The following is a 17,968-nucleotide window of genomic DNA, read 5'->3' as shown; positions in this document are numbered from 1 at the left end:
AGATGCCTTCACTGGATACCTGCAGGACGCTGGAGTTGTCCAGGAAGGAAAGCAGCGATTGGCTGTAAGCGGAGGGCGAGGTCTCGTTGTTGACCACGGCCACACGGATCCCCTTGGGGTCCCCCCCGACGCACAGGCAGATCAGGGAGATCTGGATGACGGGCAGCAGGAACTGGAAGCACAAGGACCTGCCAGGCGGAGGATGAGTGGATTAGACGGAAATGGAAATACATCCATGGAATGTACATAGAAAGACAAAATAACAAAGTATGCAAAATGAATCAGTGTTGCTTTCTAAGTGAACAGTTTGATTTCACACAAGTGTGATTGACTTAGAGTTACATTGGGTTGTAGTTACATGTGTTCCCTTTATTTTTTTGAGCGGTATATATCAGTGTCGGGCAATCAGGGGAGGCAGGAAAGGCCGTGCCTCGCTTGGCAATCTTAAAAAGAAAAAAAAGAAAATGAAAAAAAGACTTAAATGGTTATATTTATCAGTGATTTGCACAATAAAGGTATTTTCATTTAACTTCACCAGTTTTAGATTGTTTATTTAATTTAAAATGGCTGGATTTTCACATTGACTGTTCAAATACTGACAAGTGCGGTGAGGCAGCGGACTGTTGTGCCTCTTGGTGGATCTGTATGTCATAAATCCGGCATATATCATAAATTCCAGCATATGAGACGCTATTTTTTTCACACGCTTTGTGAACTGCGTTTTTTACAACAACGCCACTAATTTATGGATTTTTTTTAAGAGGGTGATTACGGTCGCTTCCTTCCACTGACACCATAACAGTGGACAAATGAAACCGTTTGTCCACTGATAATTCTTTAAAAACGCATTTGCTTTATGTACCGGTAGTTGTAGATGTTACAGTCATTTATTTAACTAAAAGTTGTCAAAAAATCTTTCTTGTAACATCTTGCTGCGCTAATATCTCATGTTTCAACAGGGACACCTGGGGCTTATTGACAAGTGCGGCTTATTTATCTACCATTTCTTTTTTCTTTTCAAAATGAGTAGGTGCGGCCTATGTAAGGGTGCGCTCAATAGTCCAGATTTTACGGTACATTTCCAATGTACAGTATTTTTTTGTGTAAACAACTATATGTGTGTTACTAGTGTCTTATGCTGAGTGATCACAAAACGTGTCCCAAGAGCAACAAAGTGAGGCACGCAGTTCTCCTGCCTCACTTTAGGGGGCGCTCATGAGTCTCGGAATTATTCATGTAACTCTGATATATAGATTATGGACATAAATACAGACATATATAACAGTATTACAGGCAAAATATAGATATCAACAAATAAGTTTAGATGAGATGTGAAGATGTAGATATGTTTATATACATTTAAATCATTGATATGGATATAGGGAAATGGATAAAGAGATTTTTAGTGTATACATACATACATAGATATTGATATGTGTTCACACAGATAGCATTATTGGGTTTTGGAAATTGAAAGTAGTAATATAGATATATCAAATATATATATATATATATTAGAAGGATAAGAGATTAGACAAAGAGACAGATTATAGATATGGGAATACATGTATAGAGAGATTTTACATACATGGCTATTGATATTATATAGAAAGTTATCAATACCCATACACAGCTACATATAAAGATAATATATATATATATATTAGATTAAAGATATTGACAGTTTTATATACATATATATACATGAATATGACTAAACGTACCCAGGCATCCTCTTCATCCTAACCATCGTCTTAATCATCAGCGCTGCGATGTTTCTGCATTTCGGGAGCGCGTGCTGGGCTCGCACCTTCCAGTCCACTACACACACACACACACACACACACACACACACACACACACACACACACACAGACATGCACACACATTTTAAAAGCTGGTGTCTAATTATATTATTTTCCATGGACTCAAAAAGGGTTTTTTCCCTGTGAAACAACAGTTGAGCTGCAGACAGGCAGGCATCCTCCTGTCTGTCATGGCGTGACAAACCGCCGTCTGATGATTGACAGACGCTGTACTGTCTGACCTGCCTCTGTCAGAGCAGCCGTGACCCCGGCCATTTGATCAACGACCTAGTTTGGCTTCTCCTCCCCGCAGGTGGAGTCGCTGAAGATCCTTTATGACGCACTTTAAAACCAAGAATGGCATCAATCCCGTTCAAACCTTCGCGCCAGAAGAAAGTGTTTCATTTTGTAACCGCTACCTGAATATGTGACGACTTCCTCCCGGGATCCGAGCCGGAGGTCGAGGATGGGATGGCTCTCGTCCCGGCCGCTCTCGAAGGACTGGCTGTTCTCCAGGACGCCGCCGCCCTGCGGACTCGACCCCTGCTTGGCGCCGTTTCGGTCGGAGGTCTCGCACAGCTGCAGGAAGGCGTGCTCCAGGGTCTGCAGGGGGGGTTCGTTTTCCTCATTTCACATGTGTGTGTGTGTGTGTGTGTGGACTGGATTAGATTTACAAGACATCCCTGCAGGAGGTATTTATGAAGCGCTTAGGGGGGGGAAGGACTCACCGTGGCGCTGTGCTGCTTCATCACGGCCTCCGGCGGACCCTCGGCCAGCAGGTGGCCGTTCCTCATGAGGCCCACCTGGAGAGGAGACTGAGTGTTAACATGGTGGCTTCGGAGTCCTGTATGTCCTGTATGTTCACAAAAGGTTCAACACGTACATGTGTGTGTGTGTGTGTGTGTGTGAGTGTGTGTGTGAAGTCCTTTGCAGGTCAAAAAAGGTAACATAAAAATGCGATGGAAGACAAAGGGTCAGCGAGGACGGGTAAACTTCTCTCCCACCGATCGAGCCGTGCATTGTTGGCCCGAGTGCACCTTCGCCCTGACATAATTCTTTCAGGGTGCAAATCTCACACACTCATACACACATACACACACACACACACACACACACACACACACACACAGAGGAATCTGTCTCTGAGGCTTCCCCCCTGAGGCAGGACACCGCTGACCTCCACAGGTTTGCCCTGGAGAATTTTTCCAGGCTGGAGCTCTTCCAGGCAGAGCAACTGTGAGTTGTGTGTTTTCACGGTGCAGTCACACACACACACACACACACACACACACACACACACACACACACTGTGTCACATGACCTGACGGGGGCTCAGGTATGTGCACATTTAAATTTGTTCCTCAATGTAGGCACTTTTGTAAATATACTTGACTGTTTCTAATGCTGAATGTCCTCCAGAGTGGCTGCTGTACTCAGGCATGGCCAGTCATTGGCGCTGTGATGAGATACTTCCTGTCTGGGCGCCATGACGACCTTTGGCGAGCGCGGACATCAACGATGGAGGGCAATTGAGAATTTGTACGGACCGACAGCGGGGCGGAGATACTACTCGGAGATGCTGGACAACAAGGAGGGGCAATTCCAAGAGGATGGAGATTGGGAGTCACGCCAATGTTCTCCAACGCCCCGCCGCTCACCTTTGCTTCTCAGTGAAGGATACGTTAGCATACCGCGCCCACATTAGCATCACGCTCCCCGTTTGATTTAGACCGGGAACTCGAGCCCCGTTTACGACGTCTTTGGTCGGAAACGGGAAACTTCAGCCCGTCAAACACGAGAAGGCCCTTTGCGGCGCCTGAAGACGGAACAAGACGGAAACGTCTGTCTCCATTGTGACGGAGATGGAAGCGGTGCTTTGGGAACAGGCATGCAGGATAAGGTTTTAGCCAATTGACGCGTGCAATTGAGTCGACCGTAACAACATGGTCCGACTACAGAGTATTCCTGAGTACTCCAAAGTACATGGGTACTTTTCTCGTGTTTGAAGGGCTGAAGTTTCCCGTTTCCAACCAAAGAAGTTGCAAACGGGACTCGAGTTCCCGGCCTAAATGAGACGGGGAGCTATGCTAATGTCGGCGCAGTATGCTTACGTGTCTAAGAATAATAATAAGAATAAGAACAACTCTATTTATCCCAAAGGAAATTGCTGTGCCAGAGTTTCAAGTAAAACATAACAATAATAAATAATAGTAGGAAATTGCATAAACAATAAACAATAAATAAACAATGTATAAACTAATGAGTGGATTATGGCAAAAACAAATGATTAGCAGTGAAAAATGTCCTTGTTTTGTTCTGCTCTCCACTGGTGAAATTATTTTATACGATGAAAATCTGAAAATACTACCCAAACTTAACCCAAACGATAAAGGAACTCCGGCTTCTTACAGGATGTAACGGTAGCGCCTGGCCTCCTCATCTCGTTTACAAACTTAGGAGGATCTCAGACGGAAAGAGGATTAATGGCGGAACAATGGCCGCACTCATGAGCCAAGAAGGTGTGTGTGTGTGTGTGTGTGTGTGTGTGTGTGGGTGGGGGGTTACAACGCCCCATCCACAATGAGCCTTAGTCACGAGTGTGTGTCACCATCATGCAGATTTGACTTAAAGCCCCTCATGCACTTCGTCTACGTGACAAACTTGTGATCCAGTTAAAAAGTCCAAATGTATTTTCTGTTATCGCGACTGAAGTGTGTATTTCTGCGTGTGCATTGCGGCGGCTGCCGGGCCTCACCACATTGGCCTGCCTGGCCTCCTCGATGTAGTGCGTGGTGATGATGACGGAGACTTTCCCCGTCTTCACGATCTCCACCAGATGCTGCCAAATCCTGGAAAGAAAACACAAACGCGTTACGTAACTCATTGTATGAACGAGTCCGCCGTTATTTCTCTCCTGAACATTGAAGCCATGTCGGAAATTAGCGTGATTTCCGCCGTTTGCTGGACTCCCATACTGTCACTCGGCTATGCTAACGCAACGGTCTAATCATAGTCACAGACATAAAAACACTGGACGGTAAAAAGAAGAAATACATATTTTTAAAAAACCTTACAACTAGGAGCCAAAATGAAGGGCGAAGTTTCCAAAAATTACAAACAAAAGAAATGTAGCACAATCAGACATCTTCCTCACATCGCGCTGCGTGACCCCGAGTCCGTTTCATATTTCAATACCTCACAGCAGAAAAGGTTATGAAAAATAGAAAAAAAAAACATAACCAGTGTTAACAGCAGTGATGTGCGGTGATGATCATGGCATATGAACCCTTCAGAGAAGCTTATTCACCATTTGATTGGCAGCAGTTGAAATCTGTTTGAAAAATGTTTAAAATCTATTATCAGCTTTATTCCCCTACCATGAGGCAGGAGAACTGTGTGCCTCACTTAGGGAGCCGTTGGCAGCCGTTTAATGATTGCTCAGCACAAGAAAGTAGTGGTTGTTGACAAAAAAAAAACAACACAAATTCATATAGTTCATATGGCAAAAGTGTTTCAACATTTTAATAGTCATAGCAATACGGTCTTAATGTAGAGCATTCCAGCAATCAGCCGTCACTGTGCAATCTACCTTGAGGCTCGACAGTGCGCTGCCTCACCACGTATCTTCTCAGTATTTGAACAGTAAATGTGAAAATTCTGTGATTTTGTATCTAAAACTGGTGAAGCTAATTAAAAAAATACCTTTATAGTCAAAATCACTGATAAATAGAACCATTTATTTCTGTTTTTTCTGTCCCAGATTGGCAAGTGAGGCACGGCCTCTCCTGCCTCCCCTGACTGCACGTCACTGATTAACAGTATATTTAAACAGGTACGGTTTGTTTAACAAATTGCAACTGATGTCAATATATGCAGAAAAGCGGCGACCAGCAGCTAACAACAACAATAACTGCGGTGTGAGCAGCACAGTAGAAACACCTGTGGTGTCCGAGTGGGAGAGTGAATGAATGGACGCATGAGTTGTTGAATAAATGAATGTACTGATTGTTGAATAGTCAAACAGCAACTGAGTGGAAGAACCTGCCGAAACAGAGGGTTCTGACAGGGGGATTTACTTTGAACCAAGGTGAAATAAAAACAGGGGGCACCCAGATTTGAACTGGGGACCTCTTGATCTGCAGTCAAATGCTCTACCACTGAGCTATACCCCCTCTTGTTGGGAAATGCTAACTGGGCTGTTCTTCTTCCTGGGTAAATCCCAGCACAGCGGCAGCTGGCGCTCAGACCTGGATCGATAGCGGAAGAGCTCTGCGCTGCGGCAGCGGAAATGGCAGACACAGAGCTGGGACTGCAACACCAAAATATACAGCTCAAAAAAATAAATGGAGATACACAATGCAACTCTAAGTCAGTCACACTCATGTGTTTTTCCACGTAAATTTGAATCGAGACCTCCATGCGTTCAAACATTTGACTTCCATTGATCATTTTGATTGTCAGCACATTCAACTATGTAAAGAATATTTCATTCATTCAGATCTAGGATGTGTTATTTTAGTGTTCCCTTTATTTTTTTGAGCAGTATATTTTTTGCAATCTCAACCAACCACTCCCATCCTGATATTATATTTATGCAAACCAAGACATCTTACTAATCATCTTTCTTTCTCCTCCTGTAGATAAGATGAACTTGATCAGGGAAATTCACAGCGTTATAGTATTAATAAATATAAATATTATGTAATATAATAAAAATGTAATAAAATAATAAAATATAATTATATAATACTATATGATAATAATATAATATTTACATTAATATTCATATAATAATAATAATAATAATAATAATAATGGGTGTTTATTATAAAATGTGTTTATTATAATAATACAATAAAAATATGAATAGACAATTAAAAGATAGCAAAGGCATCCACAAAAAAGAATGGAGGGAAAAAAAACAGCAAGGGTGAAAATAGACAACCGAAACGACAACAACAAGAGTAGGAATATAAACAGAGTGATAATAGCAATGATAGCAATAACACAACCATTGCCTGCACAAGACCTCTTATTTTTTATATATATCATCATAGCCTTTGTTTATAAATCCCTTATCTGCATATTCTTTCTATTATTGCACGTTTGTTTAGGCTGTACGGCTGCTGTGACTGATGAACCTCCTGCTTGTGGGATAAACAAAGTCTGTCTTATCTTATTTAATCTTATCTCTGAACCATCGACATATCTGAGTTTCCTCTTCAGCGCAACATCAGACGCCCAGCTCGATCGTCTCGGAAAACGGGACAAAACGAAAAAAAAGGCCGGTCGGAGATCCCGAAATTCAACTTTTGCACATGCAGGGAAACAGAGAAACGAAACGCAGTAAGCATCTAATCAGAAGTGCATATGTGTAGAATGTGCAGGATTTACAGATAAATGCAGTATTAAAGAATTGACGTAATTTTTTTTTTTTTTTTTTTACAGCTAGTGCAAGTAGAGGTGGATAAGATATGAACTGGACTGGCACGTGCACAACGCGAGGCTGAGCGTCTCTTCAGACTTTGCAAAACAGCAGTGTTTGGGTCTTAGACCTCCAACCGTTCACCCTCTCATTCACACATCTGGACAATGTAGGGTCTCCAGTGAACCTCCTGCTTGTGTTTGGGACTGTGGGAGGAACCCGGAGAACCCTGAGGAACCCCACGGGGAGAACATGGAGACCCCACAACCCCTGTTGGAGCCTCTCGCTGCGAGAAGGAGGTGCTAATACCATAACTTGCAGTGAAATCGGCTCAAAACAGGTAGAAAATGGAGGACAGGTGTGTTTTTGCATGGTTGTGAATCCTTTCAAAGACTGATGGAGGGGGTGCTCAGAGGAGGTCTCACTGTGTGTGTGTGTGTGTGTGTGTGTGTGTGTGTGAGTTGACGTACTTGGACCTGAGCACGGGATCCACCCCAACCGTGGGCTCGTCCAGAATCAACAGCTTCGGGTTCTGAAGCAGAGCCGCTCCCAGAGACACCCTGCGCCGCTGCCCACCGCTGCAACACACACACACACACACACACACACACACACACACACACACACACACCAAGTCACAAAGGTGAGCTTCCTGTTTGTGTCAGTTGTTTGTCAGCTGACATGACGCTCAGGTTTGACGGAGAAGAAAGCAGTCAGAGGAACCTGCCCGGCAACAAGGAGGAAGAACAGGCAGGTTGGGACTCTTCACCTCCTTTACAGGAGGGAGGGGACGGCGAGGCCAGCTCTCACGCCGTTTGGATTATTCATAGCAGGAATAGCTGTCATGCCTGTTGCGTCCAAGCATCAGCAGGCGTTGGGTAATGCTGGATTCACCGAGGATGAAGAGCCAGAAGACGAAGAAGAAGAAGAAGAAGAAGAGGCTCCCCGTTGTTTACGTCGGGTTTAGAAGCCAAACAGGACGGTCCTCCTCCACCACCACCACCTCCTCCACCTTCTCCTGCTGCTTCTTCTCTCCAGCACACATTCCTCTGTGGACAACGGCTTCGGGAAAAGCAGTGTCGTTTCGTCTGCGTGACCGATGGCCCCCAAGGGGACCGGTTGTAAAGATGTTCCTCACATTGTAATCTCGGAATCAGAGATGGCGGACTTCCTCTAAGTTTATGACCCCCGAGTCGTTGCGCAAACACCGCCGCCAACGCGCACCTTCTCGGTCGTTTACCTGAGATTCCTGACCAGGCTGTGCTTCTGAGGCAGGTCCAGGAAGTCGATCAGGAAGTCCATCCGGTCTTGGGTCTCCTTCCACGTCAGGCCGTGGATTCGCCCGAAGAAGGTCAGCGTGTCGCTGATGGTGAACTCGTTGTACAGCGCCAGCTCCTGGGATGCACAAAGCAAGACACTTTCTGAAGATACCGTCTGAAGGGATCTTCTCGCCGTGAGGAGCAGGAGCTGACCGATCACGTTCTTACTTAATGGATTACTACGACTTGAACCAACGTAACCAACCAACCAACCGTTGAGTTCAAAACCACGCAGAAGGTGATGGTCCTCAAAGTTCAAGCTCGGGTCAAAACCCGGAAGATCAACTTCAGGGCTGCGGGGTCAGAGGTCACCAACCGGGGGAATGTTGGGAACATGCATGTAGGACGAGGGAACGCGAGACTTTCAGGGAGATCACATTGGTCCACTCAAGAGAACGTCTTGACTGAGTATTTCTTCGCTCTGGTTCTGGATTCCGATGTTTGGACCTGCTCCGTATTCACGGAGACACCAAAGACCCCGTAGTTTCCGCCCCACTTCGACGTGAACCCGTGACCCTCGGGTTCAGCCACGGGTCAGCGGAACAGATCCGAGGACTACTTTCTGCGGTGCACGGTTTCACTCAAGATCCTAAGTGTTTAAAAATGGATGTGCGGACTTTGGTGTCATTCCTTCAGTGTTTGTAACCCACGTGAATACCGTCATTTCCGGACGATGTATTTTTTCTGGATTTTTTGGGGGGGCTCCAAAAAATATTTAGCCTCGTCACATGGGACAGATGAAATTACCGTGAAATTAAGAGGCCGTTCAATTCCGATAAAGAAAAAAAAGACGACTAGCGGGGATCGAAAACGGATGGACTTTTTTATACTGTTATTTATTATTAATCTTTTCCATCGGACACTGTTCGGAAAAAAAGCATTTCCAGTAGGTATTTGTGGATGTTACCGGTATGTATTGAATTAAATGTTGGACACGGACACGGACACCTGCGAAATCCTCCGTCGTGTGATTTCTTTCTTAATATTTTCGTCCCTTCATACCAATTATGTCGAGCAAAAAAGAGAAAGCGGTCGGACGAATGTGTAAAAAATTGGATTTTAAAGGAACACTTCCTTATTTTTTCCCAATTCATTATTATGTTTTTGCGTGAAAAGGTTTTGTTCTTTGAACACAGTGACGTTGACGCACGGTTCATTTTAAAACATCTACCTATGTCTTGAATTTGAATTTCTTTTTCCAATAAAGAAGGGTTCGGCGAGGAAAGCGGTGTGGTTCAGTGCCTCCAAAAAAAGTTAAGAACCACTGATGCACACATATATTTATTTTGTTGCTTTCAGCCGGTGCGGCTTATATTCAGGTGCGCCCAATAGTCCAGAAATTACGGCTCATATATATTTTCATAAATATCTATCATTTACCTGAGGCATGTATCCGACCATCCTCCCCGGTACTTCGTGGCCGGGGAACGCGGGCGGCTTCCCCAGGACGCAGATGTGACCCCGCGAGATTTTCAGAGTTCCCACGATGCATTTCAGCAGCGTCGTCTTGCCGCAGCCGCTGGGGCCCAGAAGGCCGTAGCTGAGACGGTAAAGTAGGAGGTGGTTAAAAGTGACAACCGTGCACGGATGCACCATTACACATCCGAAAGCGTTGTTAGCGTTGTTATCAGAGTTAGAAGCGAGCGGGAGGTTTGACGCCGACGCGGCCGCCGCTGTCCGTGAAGCGGCGTTTAAAGACAGTCGCTAGCTAGCCCGGAGAAAATCATTGAAAATCGCAAGGGAGGTGTACGTGTCATGGACTCGTCCGTGGAAGACATGGAGAAGAGAGACATTTACGGGGGATTTGTTGCAGCGGATGGCGATCGGGGACGGTTTGATGGATTTAGAAAGGGGAGTGGCATAAAATAACATGTAGCATAGCATTGTAGCATGAAGGGTGGAGCCTTAAGGAGTGAGGAACAAATGGAAAACATCCCATCTTCAGGGTAAATTACCTAATAAAACCAGTTCACTTCTTACTTGTACATTATTTGTTATTTATTAAGTACATTTTTCTTCACCTCACATAACAAAACCAGCGGTTGGAACCGATTCAAAGCGTTTCAATTCGTTGTAACGGTGAAATCGAATTAGATATGCGAGCAGACTGAGTTCCCAACTCAAGTCGAGGTGTGACTGCACGGACCGAAGACTTTTCCTGTAAAGATCAGCGCGGGTGTAGAGACTCCTCGTCTGTCAGACGCTGTCAGCGGCATGTGTCTATATGCTTGTAAACACCTCTGTCACACAGCCACTAACCCTTTTATGGCTTATCTGTGGATCTCCAGCGGCTTACATAGTCAAGACCTGCAGGCATACCTCGACTTCAGGGTTAGATTGGCTCAGAGACAAAGCTCGTAACTCAGGGGATTAAATTTCCCCATAAAATGAACTGAAACCTCATTCTGTTCCAGACCCCTGATTTTGTTATGTGTTTTTAAATAAGAAAAAATGTACTATATCAATAAGTTTTCCATTTGTTGCTCTATCCTTAACTTCCCGGCTCCACTCTTAATGCTACAATGCTATGCTAAAAGGGACTTTATGTCTAAACTCCATTTATGGACGGAGTGAAGTCGCTCCTCTTTCTAAAACCATCAAACCGTCTCCGATCGGCAACAACTTCTACATCTCTTCACGGACGAGTCACACACACACACACACACACACACACACACACACACACACACACACATACACACACCATGATTTTTTCTGGGCTAGCTAGTGGCGTTTGGCGCATCCCACTGTCTTTGAACCCCACTTCACGGACAGCGGCCTCCACATGGGTGTCAAACGCTCATCCCGCTAGCTGCTAGCTCAGATCTGGGCTGAGATCGCAAACAAAACACCCACTGAGCCACGGCTCGGATCTCAGGGAACTCCCCGGTGATCAATCAAGGCTCCGATAAATCAGTTAGAGATGACCCCGAAGGTGTGAGCACACTGAAAACCTCCTGCGGCGAGGAGGTCCGACCCGGGCGCTGCACTCACATGTGTCCCTGCGGGACGGTCAGGTTGAGGTTGCTGAGGACCTTCAGCTTGCCGTAAGACCGGCACACGTCCCGGCACTGGATGGCGAACTCCCCCTGTCCGGCCGGCGGGGCCTCCGGGTCGGCCTTCATGCTTCCCTCCGTCAGCTGGAAGGCAGAAACGCGACGGTTAGACGACGGCGAGGCTCGTATCACCAGCTCACAGAACCGCCTCGACGAACACCTGCTGATGCTTCCTCCACCCCGGAGGCCGTGGAAGCCTCTGCTCCAATCTCACCTGCGCAAGAGTGTGTGTGTGTGTGTGTGAGAGGAATTCCCGAAAGAACACGAAACACACACACACACACACACACACGCTCGACAACAGAAAGTGAAACGCCGCTGGAGGGGGTAAGGAAGTGAAGCTATGCAGGTGCGTAGAGGGAAAGTTCTAGATGGAGGAGCGGCTACGTAGCGATAGCGCCGAGCGGGGATGAGAAGGGAGAGCACAACATGATGGTGAAACCTAAAACCAGGTTTGCAGACTTCAGGTAACCCCCACACGCGCCGGCCCGCGGGTTTGGTGCACGAGGCCGAGGTGGAATTCCATCCTGCGAGGTCAGCCGGTCAGGCGGCCGCAAGATTAGCCTTTCCAAGAATGCGGGAAACTGGTCGACCCTCCTCCTCCGGATGATCCACGAGGCCCGGCGGCGGGTCAGATGCGATTTTTGACGTGATTTCGGATCCAAGCAAGCCGCGGAGGTCTCCGGCTATCCCGGAGATCCCGGGATCTTCAGCTAACCCCCTGCTCTAATCCCACCCCCCCGCCGAGCAGATCAGGGAGATCATTGCGTAATGTGACACATTTGGTCGGCCCTGACCTTTAGCGGCACATCTGCCGGGTTTATCGGGAGCTCGGCGGGAACCGGGCCCGGAGCGGGACGCGCCGCAACCGTCCGAGGCACGCCGTCTCCGTGGAAGAAGAAGGAAAGCCCTCCGACTCACTCACCCCGAGAGCAGGAGAGCGGAGAGGGATGAAGATCGGCTGATGAAGGCGTGGACGGGCTGCAAGCGGCGACTGACTCCGGAGCGCCTGAACGACGGCAGATAAACGTCTCAGCAAAGCGGAGGAACAGGTTCGGTACGGAGATGCCAGGGGGGATGAATAATCTCACACACACCCGTCCTAAAGCCCGCAGGCCTGCCGGTTGTAGTATTTCGTGAGAGCGAAATGCATCCCGCCGAAGATGATGAGCAGAGACGGGTTCAATCTACAGATCCAACGTCTCCGGGCGTGAGGAACATCCCCTCCTCCTTCTTCCTAAGGCAGCTTTGCATTCATCCACGGATTATTTCCCCACGGTTGCCGGGGGCAACTTCTCCAGGATTTGGGATTATTATTATTATTTTTTTTTTTTTTTTAGTTTGATCATTCTTTTTTAAAACTCATTTGTCGTTGTTTTTAAATGAAATATCTGATCGATCCCTCGCAGGAAATTGTTCAAGGTGTGTGTGTTGCTCAAAGGCACTCAGGCAGGCTGGGAGGAGAATAAAAATGCAAAAATCGATGGCGGTGGAATCCATCGTCCTCCTAACAAAGAATCCATCAGGGAATTATCGATGACGCGCATCCGATCGATCGACCAGGCCAGCCGCGCAGCAGAAACCGGAAGTGATGTCCTGCAGGAGGACCCGTTCGGGCTGCACGGACAACAACCGTTCATTGTGCCAACCCCCCCCCCCCCCCCCCCCCCCCCCCCCACACACACACACCCTCCTTCCCGCTCCGCTGACCGCCAGGAATTCCTCCCGTCGCCTCACGTCAGCGCTCAGAAGCAGAGGGACTATTTCTTTCCGCGGAAGGATACACTCACCGGGCTGTAGTTACCACCCACATCTGCAGCAGGTGCATCCAGAGGCGCTGCAGTGCATCCTCTGCACGCCCCCCCGCCCCCACGCCCCCCCTCCTCGGTTCCCGGTCCCGGTTCCGGTTGCTGCAACCCGGTGATGCGGACCCTCCTCCCCGCAAAACCTTGCCTCGGTTCTCCCGCAGCGTCTTACCCGCACGTCCATCTCGGTGAGGTCCGCAGACGCGGCGGCGGCGGCGGCGGCGGTGGCCTCCGCGGCCATGGCTGCAGTGGAGGCCGGACCCACCGGCGTGACGGCAAGCTGCTCGTGCACGCGCATCGCGGGAGCGAGCACAGCTTCAGGCCACAGCCGGATACTCCAATAGTCCGGGTGGTGCTCGGAGTAGCAGCACTGTGGGGACGATGAGAGTGTACAAATGTGAAATCGCATCAGAAGTGCAGGAAATCCAGGATGAAACTGCCGGGATTGTGAGACAGAGAAGGTCTGTTGATCAGGAATTGTGGGCCAGAAATGAGGAAAAATGAAATTAAATGTTTCCGTGGCTATTAGGATGAATATGAGAAAGACAGGACGTGGCGTCAGATCCGGGATGAAATGCACAAGATTAATTAAAAAACAATTGTTTGGGGGGGGGGGGGAATGGAAATGATCCTGCAATCTGAGCTTCAACATCAGTGTGTGTGTGTGAGTGTGTGTTAGGATGAGAACCCACCGTGAACAGTCCAGGAACTCAAATCCCGTCTTCACCCGCGTCCAGCCAGAACTTCTCAGGTCCAGGACAGAAATGAGCTGCCGTTGTTCACCCAGTGAACTTCCTCCACACTTTGATAATCACATGTTGATTTAAAACTACGCCTCTCTTCCAGAGCCCTTGCCTGCTCGTGAACTTCCACAGACGCTCTGAATGTGCGTGAAACCGTGAAAGTGACCTCCTCCCGTTGAACTGCACCCGGAGTCTGCAAACAAAACCTCTCAGAGCAGAAGGGCCTCCTGGATGTTCACTTCTAGACCAAGACTTGTACATCCTGAAACACTTTGTTTAAACTTTCATTATTTTTCCCTGCAGAGGATTAATCACAACAACAATAATAACAGTAATAATAATATAAATAATAATAATGATAATAATGTTAATAATAATCTAGATGAAAATAATAGTGATAATAATATTAATAACAATAATATAATATTAGTAGTAGTAGTAATAATAATAATGTAAATATTGATAGTAATAATAATATAAATTACAATATAATAATGACAGTAGCAATAATAATAATAATAATGTGAATAATAATAGTAATAATAATAACACAAATTAAAATAATAATCATAATAGCACTAATAATACTTATGTAAATAATAATAGTACTACTAATAATATAAATAATAATAATAATAATAATATTGTAAATAATATAAATAATTAAAATAATAATGTAAATAATAATAGTAGTAATGACAACAAGAACATAAATTAAGACAATAATAATAATAACAATAAAAACAATGTAAATAACAGAAATAATAATAATTAACAATAAAAACAATGTAAATAACAAAAATAATAATAATAATAATAATTTAAATAATAATAGTAGTAATGACAATAAGAATATAAATTAAGATAATAATAATAATAATGATAATAATCGATGTTAAATGTTGTAGTTCCTGTTCCCACCATGCGGTGGTAGCACATGTCGAATTCTTCTTGTCGTGGCAATTAAACTTGAATTTCTTCACTTGAAGATGTTTCACCCCTCATCCGACTTCCCGTGTTCTTCAGAACTTCAGATCAGGGTTGAAACGTCTTCCTGTGAAGAAAAATTCAAGCCCAGTTGCCACGACAAGAAGGTTTTGACAAGAATTCACATCACCGCTCCTCGCGGCCAAAGGGGAAGTGAAGGTATGTAGCCGCTGATAAGGCGTGATAGAGATACTGAGAAAACTATTTCAACAAATATACATTTTTGGTCAGTAAAACACGCCCGGTGCTCTACAGTTTGGTTAAAGTACGTGTAAAAATGTGCCTAAAGCGACAACATGGCCTTGTGTTTATCTCGTGGCTCATGATTTTTGTGTTTGTCCTGCAAGACACATTTCAAACTGTCTGGTCTCCACTCAGAACAATAAATCAATCAAATCGAAAAATCTTCAAGACAACTCCACTGGTTTAGAGCTGATCGGCAGGTTAGAAAGATCGACCTTTATCGCGCGTGATGTCGCCAACAGTCGCCTGCAACAAAACAAAGAAAAACAAAGCCATTTTTTTTTTTTAAATGACATGGGTAACCTTTGGATTCTGGGTTGAGAAACTTCTCAAGCACATATTTCAAACGCTTGGAAACAGGGTGAGGAGCTCGGACGTCCAGGAGGGGCTCGGAGTACAAACGCCGCTCCACATCCAGGGTTTCCTCAGAAAAGCTGGACCAAAATGAACATTTTTTCATTTATTATCTTCACCTGTTGTCTTGGTTACAGGACGTAGAGACGGACAACCATTCATACAACATAGAGACAAATACACAGGTTCGACACAAATTCAGTTGAATGTGAAACAGAGGGGAAAATGGCATTTTAAACAACAATCTTGACTGAACTTTATAAATGTTACAAACCATTTCCTGGCGATCTACACAAGTCAAGACAGTTCGTGTAACCGCCATTATTTCGACATTATAACACCGAAAACCCTCAACCCGGTGATGTTAGTATGTATTGATCTGTAGGCCATCAGGTGCTCGCTATTCTGTCCTGTAGCTCCAGCTAAACCACCTCCACTTCATTATTGTGTTTATATTTCTGTCTTCTCATTTCTACATTTAGTTTGCTCCTGCTTGCCGTGTCGTGAATAACACTTGCCTTTGTTATCCGGCTACGTGTTGTGTGGAGTGAATTCCCAAAAAGGTCGCTTGTTTATGGATGGGGTGACGATGTAATACTTATTATTTCCAGAGCTGACCGGTAACACTTCTTATTTTGCTTTCTTGTTAGGTTCTCCATCCTTGTCATTTACATTGTTTCTATTTATCAGAAATCAACATATGAACGCACCATTTTAACTGAATTACAACTTAATAAAAGTCACTTATTTCTGCACAGAGGTTTCCCTCGTTTCTTCATGCATTCTATTGAACAACTCAATCTGTGTAGTACACCTAGTGGCCTTTAGGTACTATATTACATCATAGTATCCCTGACTTTTCTCCAGCCATTCCAACGTCATGGAGACATACGGCTCTTCACACATTCAAACTTCTGGAGAACCTGGAGGAAACCCATGCAAAAACATGGGTCGGGAGCTGGAGACTCCACATAGTGGACCTTCTTGCTATGAGACTGACCACCGCTGCTTCTGAACTCGCCGTCTTCCTCTCCTTCTACCCACTTTCCACTGGTAACCTGTGGGTTATCGGCGCCATGGGTGGCTGCTGTTAACCCTCGACTCATCTGGTTCGTAAGCCGTAGATTTGAATCCCTTATTTGGTTTTGGCTCAGAGATGAAGATGCTGAGGTTCACCTTGGGAGTGATCAGGATGGATAAGATCAGGAATGAGTCCATCAGAGGGAAAGCAACTGTTAGATGTTTTGGGGAGAAGGTCAGAGAAGCCAGACTGAAATGGTTGGGTCATGTACAGAGGAGGGAGAGTGAATATATCGGTAGACAGATGCTGGAATTGGTGGTCTAGAGAAGATTTATGGATGTCGTGAGAGAGGATATGAAGTTAGCTGGTGTGAGAGAGGAGGATATAGAGAATAGGGTTGGATGGAGAAGGTTCATTCACTGTGATGACCCCTGAAGGGAAAAGGCCAAAGGAATGTAAGAATTTGTCACAGGGGTGCAGGACATGTATGACCGAGGCAAAGTGATGATTGAGATGGTTGGGACATGAACACTCCTCTGATCATGTCCAAACCATCTCAGGTTGATTGGCTGTGGCAACCCCTGAAGGGGCCATAGGAAAAGAAGATTTGGTGTTGGCACAGGTTTTATGCCGGACGTCCTTCCTGACGCAACCCTTCAGCATTTATTCGGGCTGGGAACCGGCTCAGACAGACACTGGCTTGTGCCTCCGAGGCGTCCGAGGCGTTATCCAACTATGAGTAATGCAGATTGCAAACTCTTTCCATGAGGACAAGTTTGTCAGGAAATGAACTGGACGAACACATGAACTTGTTGGTGAAAGTCAGGAACTGTGAACCAATGCGTGTAATGTCCGTTTTTGTGGCTCCCGCCACGGAACCGGACTTTGTAGTCCCGGTGTGTTCAGATTATCATTCAGGGACGTCAAACGTCACAACAGCCAGGAACTAATCAAGCAAGAAAGGTTTATTAAAAGTCAGGAAAATTCACTTACGAGATATCCCGGGCCAGAATGAATGTCACCCCACGAGGATCGTTCGGCTTCTCTTGACACCCGCTGAGACGCGTCCAGTCGAATGTGTAGATGAAGAAGTTCTGAAGAAGTTCACACTGGGACAACAAGGTCCTGTGGCGGGAGCCACAAAAACAGACAAATTGGTGACCCCGATGTGATGCGGTCTCGCAGTTACATTTTAACAGTCTTTGCAATT

At 45.7% G+C, this 17,968-nt stretch overlaps 1 protein-coding gene and 1 non-coding gene across 9 annotated transcripts in view; both read right to left on the bottom strand.

Annotated features, from left to right (window-relative positions):
• abch1 (ATP-binding cassette, sub-family H, member 1) overlaps nucleotides 1-17,968 on the bottom strand; it is a 34,491-nt gene that overhangs the window by 15,576 nt on the left and 947 nt on the right. For 4 of the 8 annotated variants that reach the window (XM_086173886.1, XM_086173895.1, XM_086173921.1 and 1 more), the window contains exons 2-13: nucleotides 17,752-17,883; nucleotides 15,075-16,913; nucleotides 13,583-14,346; nucleotides 11,544-11,689; nucleotides 9,930-10,089; nucleotides 8,471-8,625; nucleotides 7,701-7,808; nucleotides 4,561-4,654; nucleotides 2,534-2,608; nucleotides 2,225-2,408; nucleotides 1,725-1,821; nucleotides 20-188 (exon numbers count right to left, since the gene is read on the bottom strand). In XM_086173886.1, coding sequence (XP_086030012.1) covers nucleotides 20-188; nucleotides 1,725-1,821; nucleotides 2,225-2,408; nucleotides 2,534-2,608; nucleotides 4,561-4,654; nucleotides 7,701-7,808; nucleotides 8,471-8,625; nucleotides 9,930-10,089; nucleotides 11,544-11,689; nucleotides 13,583-14,062 — 1,668 coding nt within the window. In that variant the 5' untranslated portion in view covers nucleotides 14,063-14,346; nucleotides 15,075-16,913; nucleotides 17,752-17,883. Of the gene's footprint in view, nucleotides 1-19; nucleotides 189-1,724; nucleotides 1,822-2,224; nucleotides 2,409-2,533; nucleotides 2,609-4,560; nucleotides 4,655-7,700; nucleotides 7,809-8,470; nucleotides 8,626-9,929; nucleotides 10,090-11,543; nucleotides 11,690-12,530; nucleotides 12,615-12,702; nucleotides 13,267-13,582; nucleotides 14,347-15,074; nucleotides 16,914-17,751; nucleotides 17,884-17,968 lie in introns of those variants that run through there. The other 4 variants (XM_086173939.1, XM_086173903.1, XM_086173912.1 and 1 more) reach the window with 4 other exon arrangements.
• Nucleotides 5,906-5,977, bottom strand: trnac-gca (transfer RNA cysteine (anticodon GCA)). Its single transcript has one exon. It is a non-coding gene; the product is annotated as a tRNA-Cys (tRNA).

The sequence above is a fragment of the Fistularia commersonii genome, chromosome 2 (assembly GCF_037954325.1).
Source record: "Fistularia commersonii isolate RoL2024-O1a breed Wild chromosome 2, RoL_Fcom_v1.0, whole genome shotgun sequence".
NCBI classification, from domain to species: domain Eukaryota; kingdom Metazoa; phylum Chordata; class Actinopteri; order Syngnathiformes; family Fistulariidae; genus Fistularia; species Fistularia commersonii.
The sequence above is the reverse complement of the archived record's forward strand: the minus strand, read 5'-3'. Positions and strand labels throughout refer to the sequence as shown.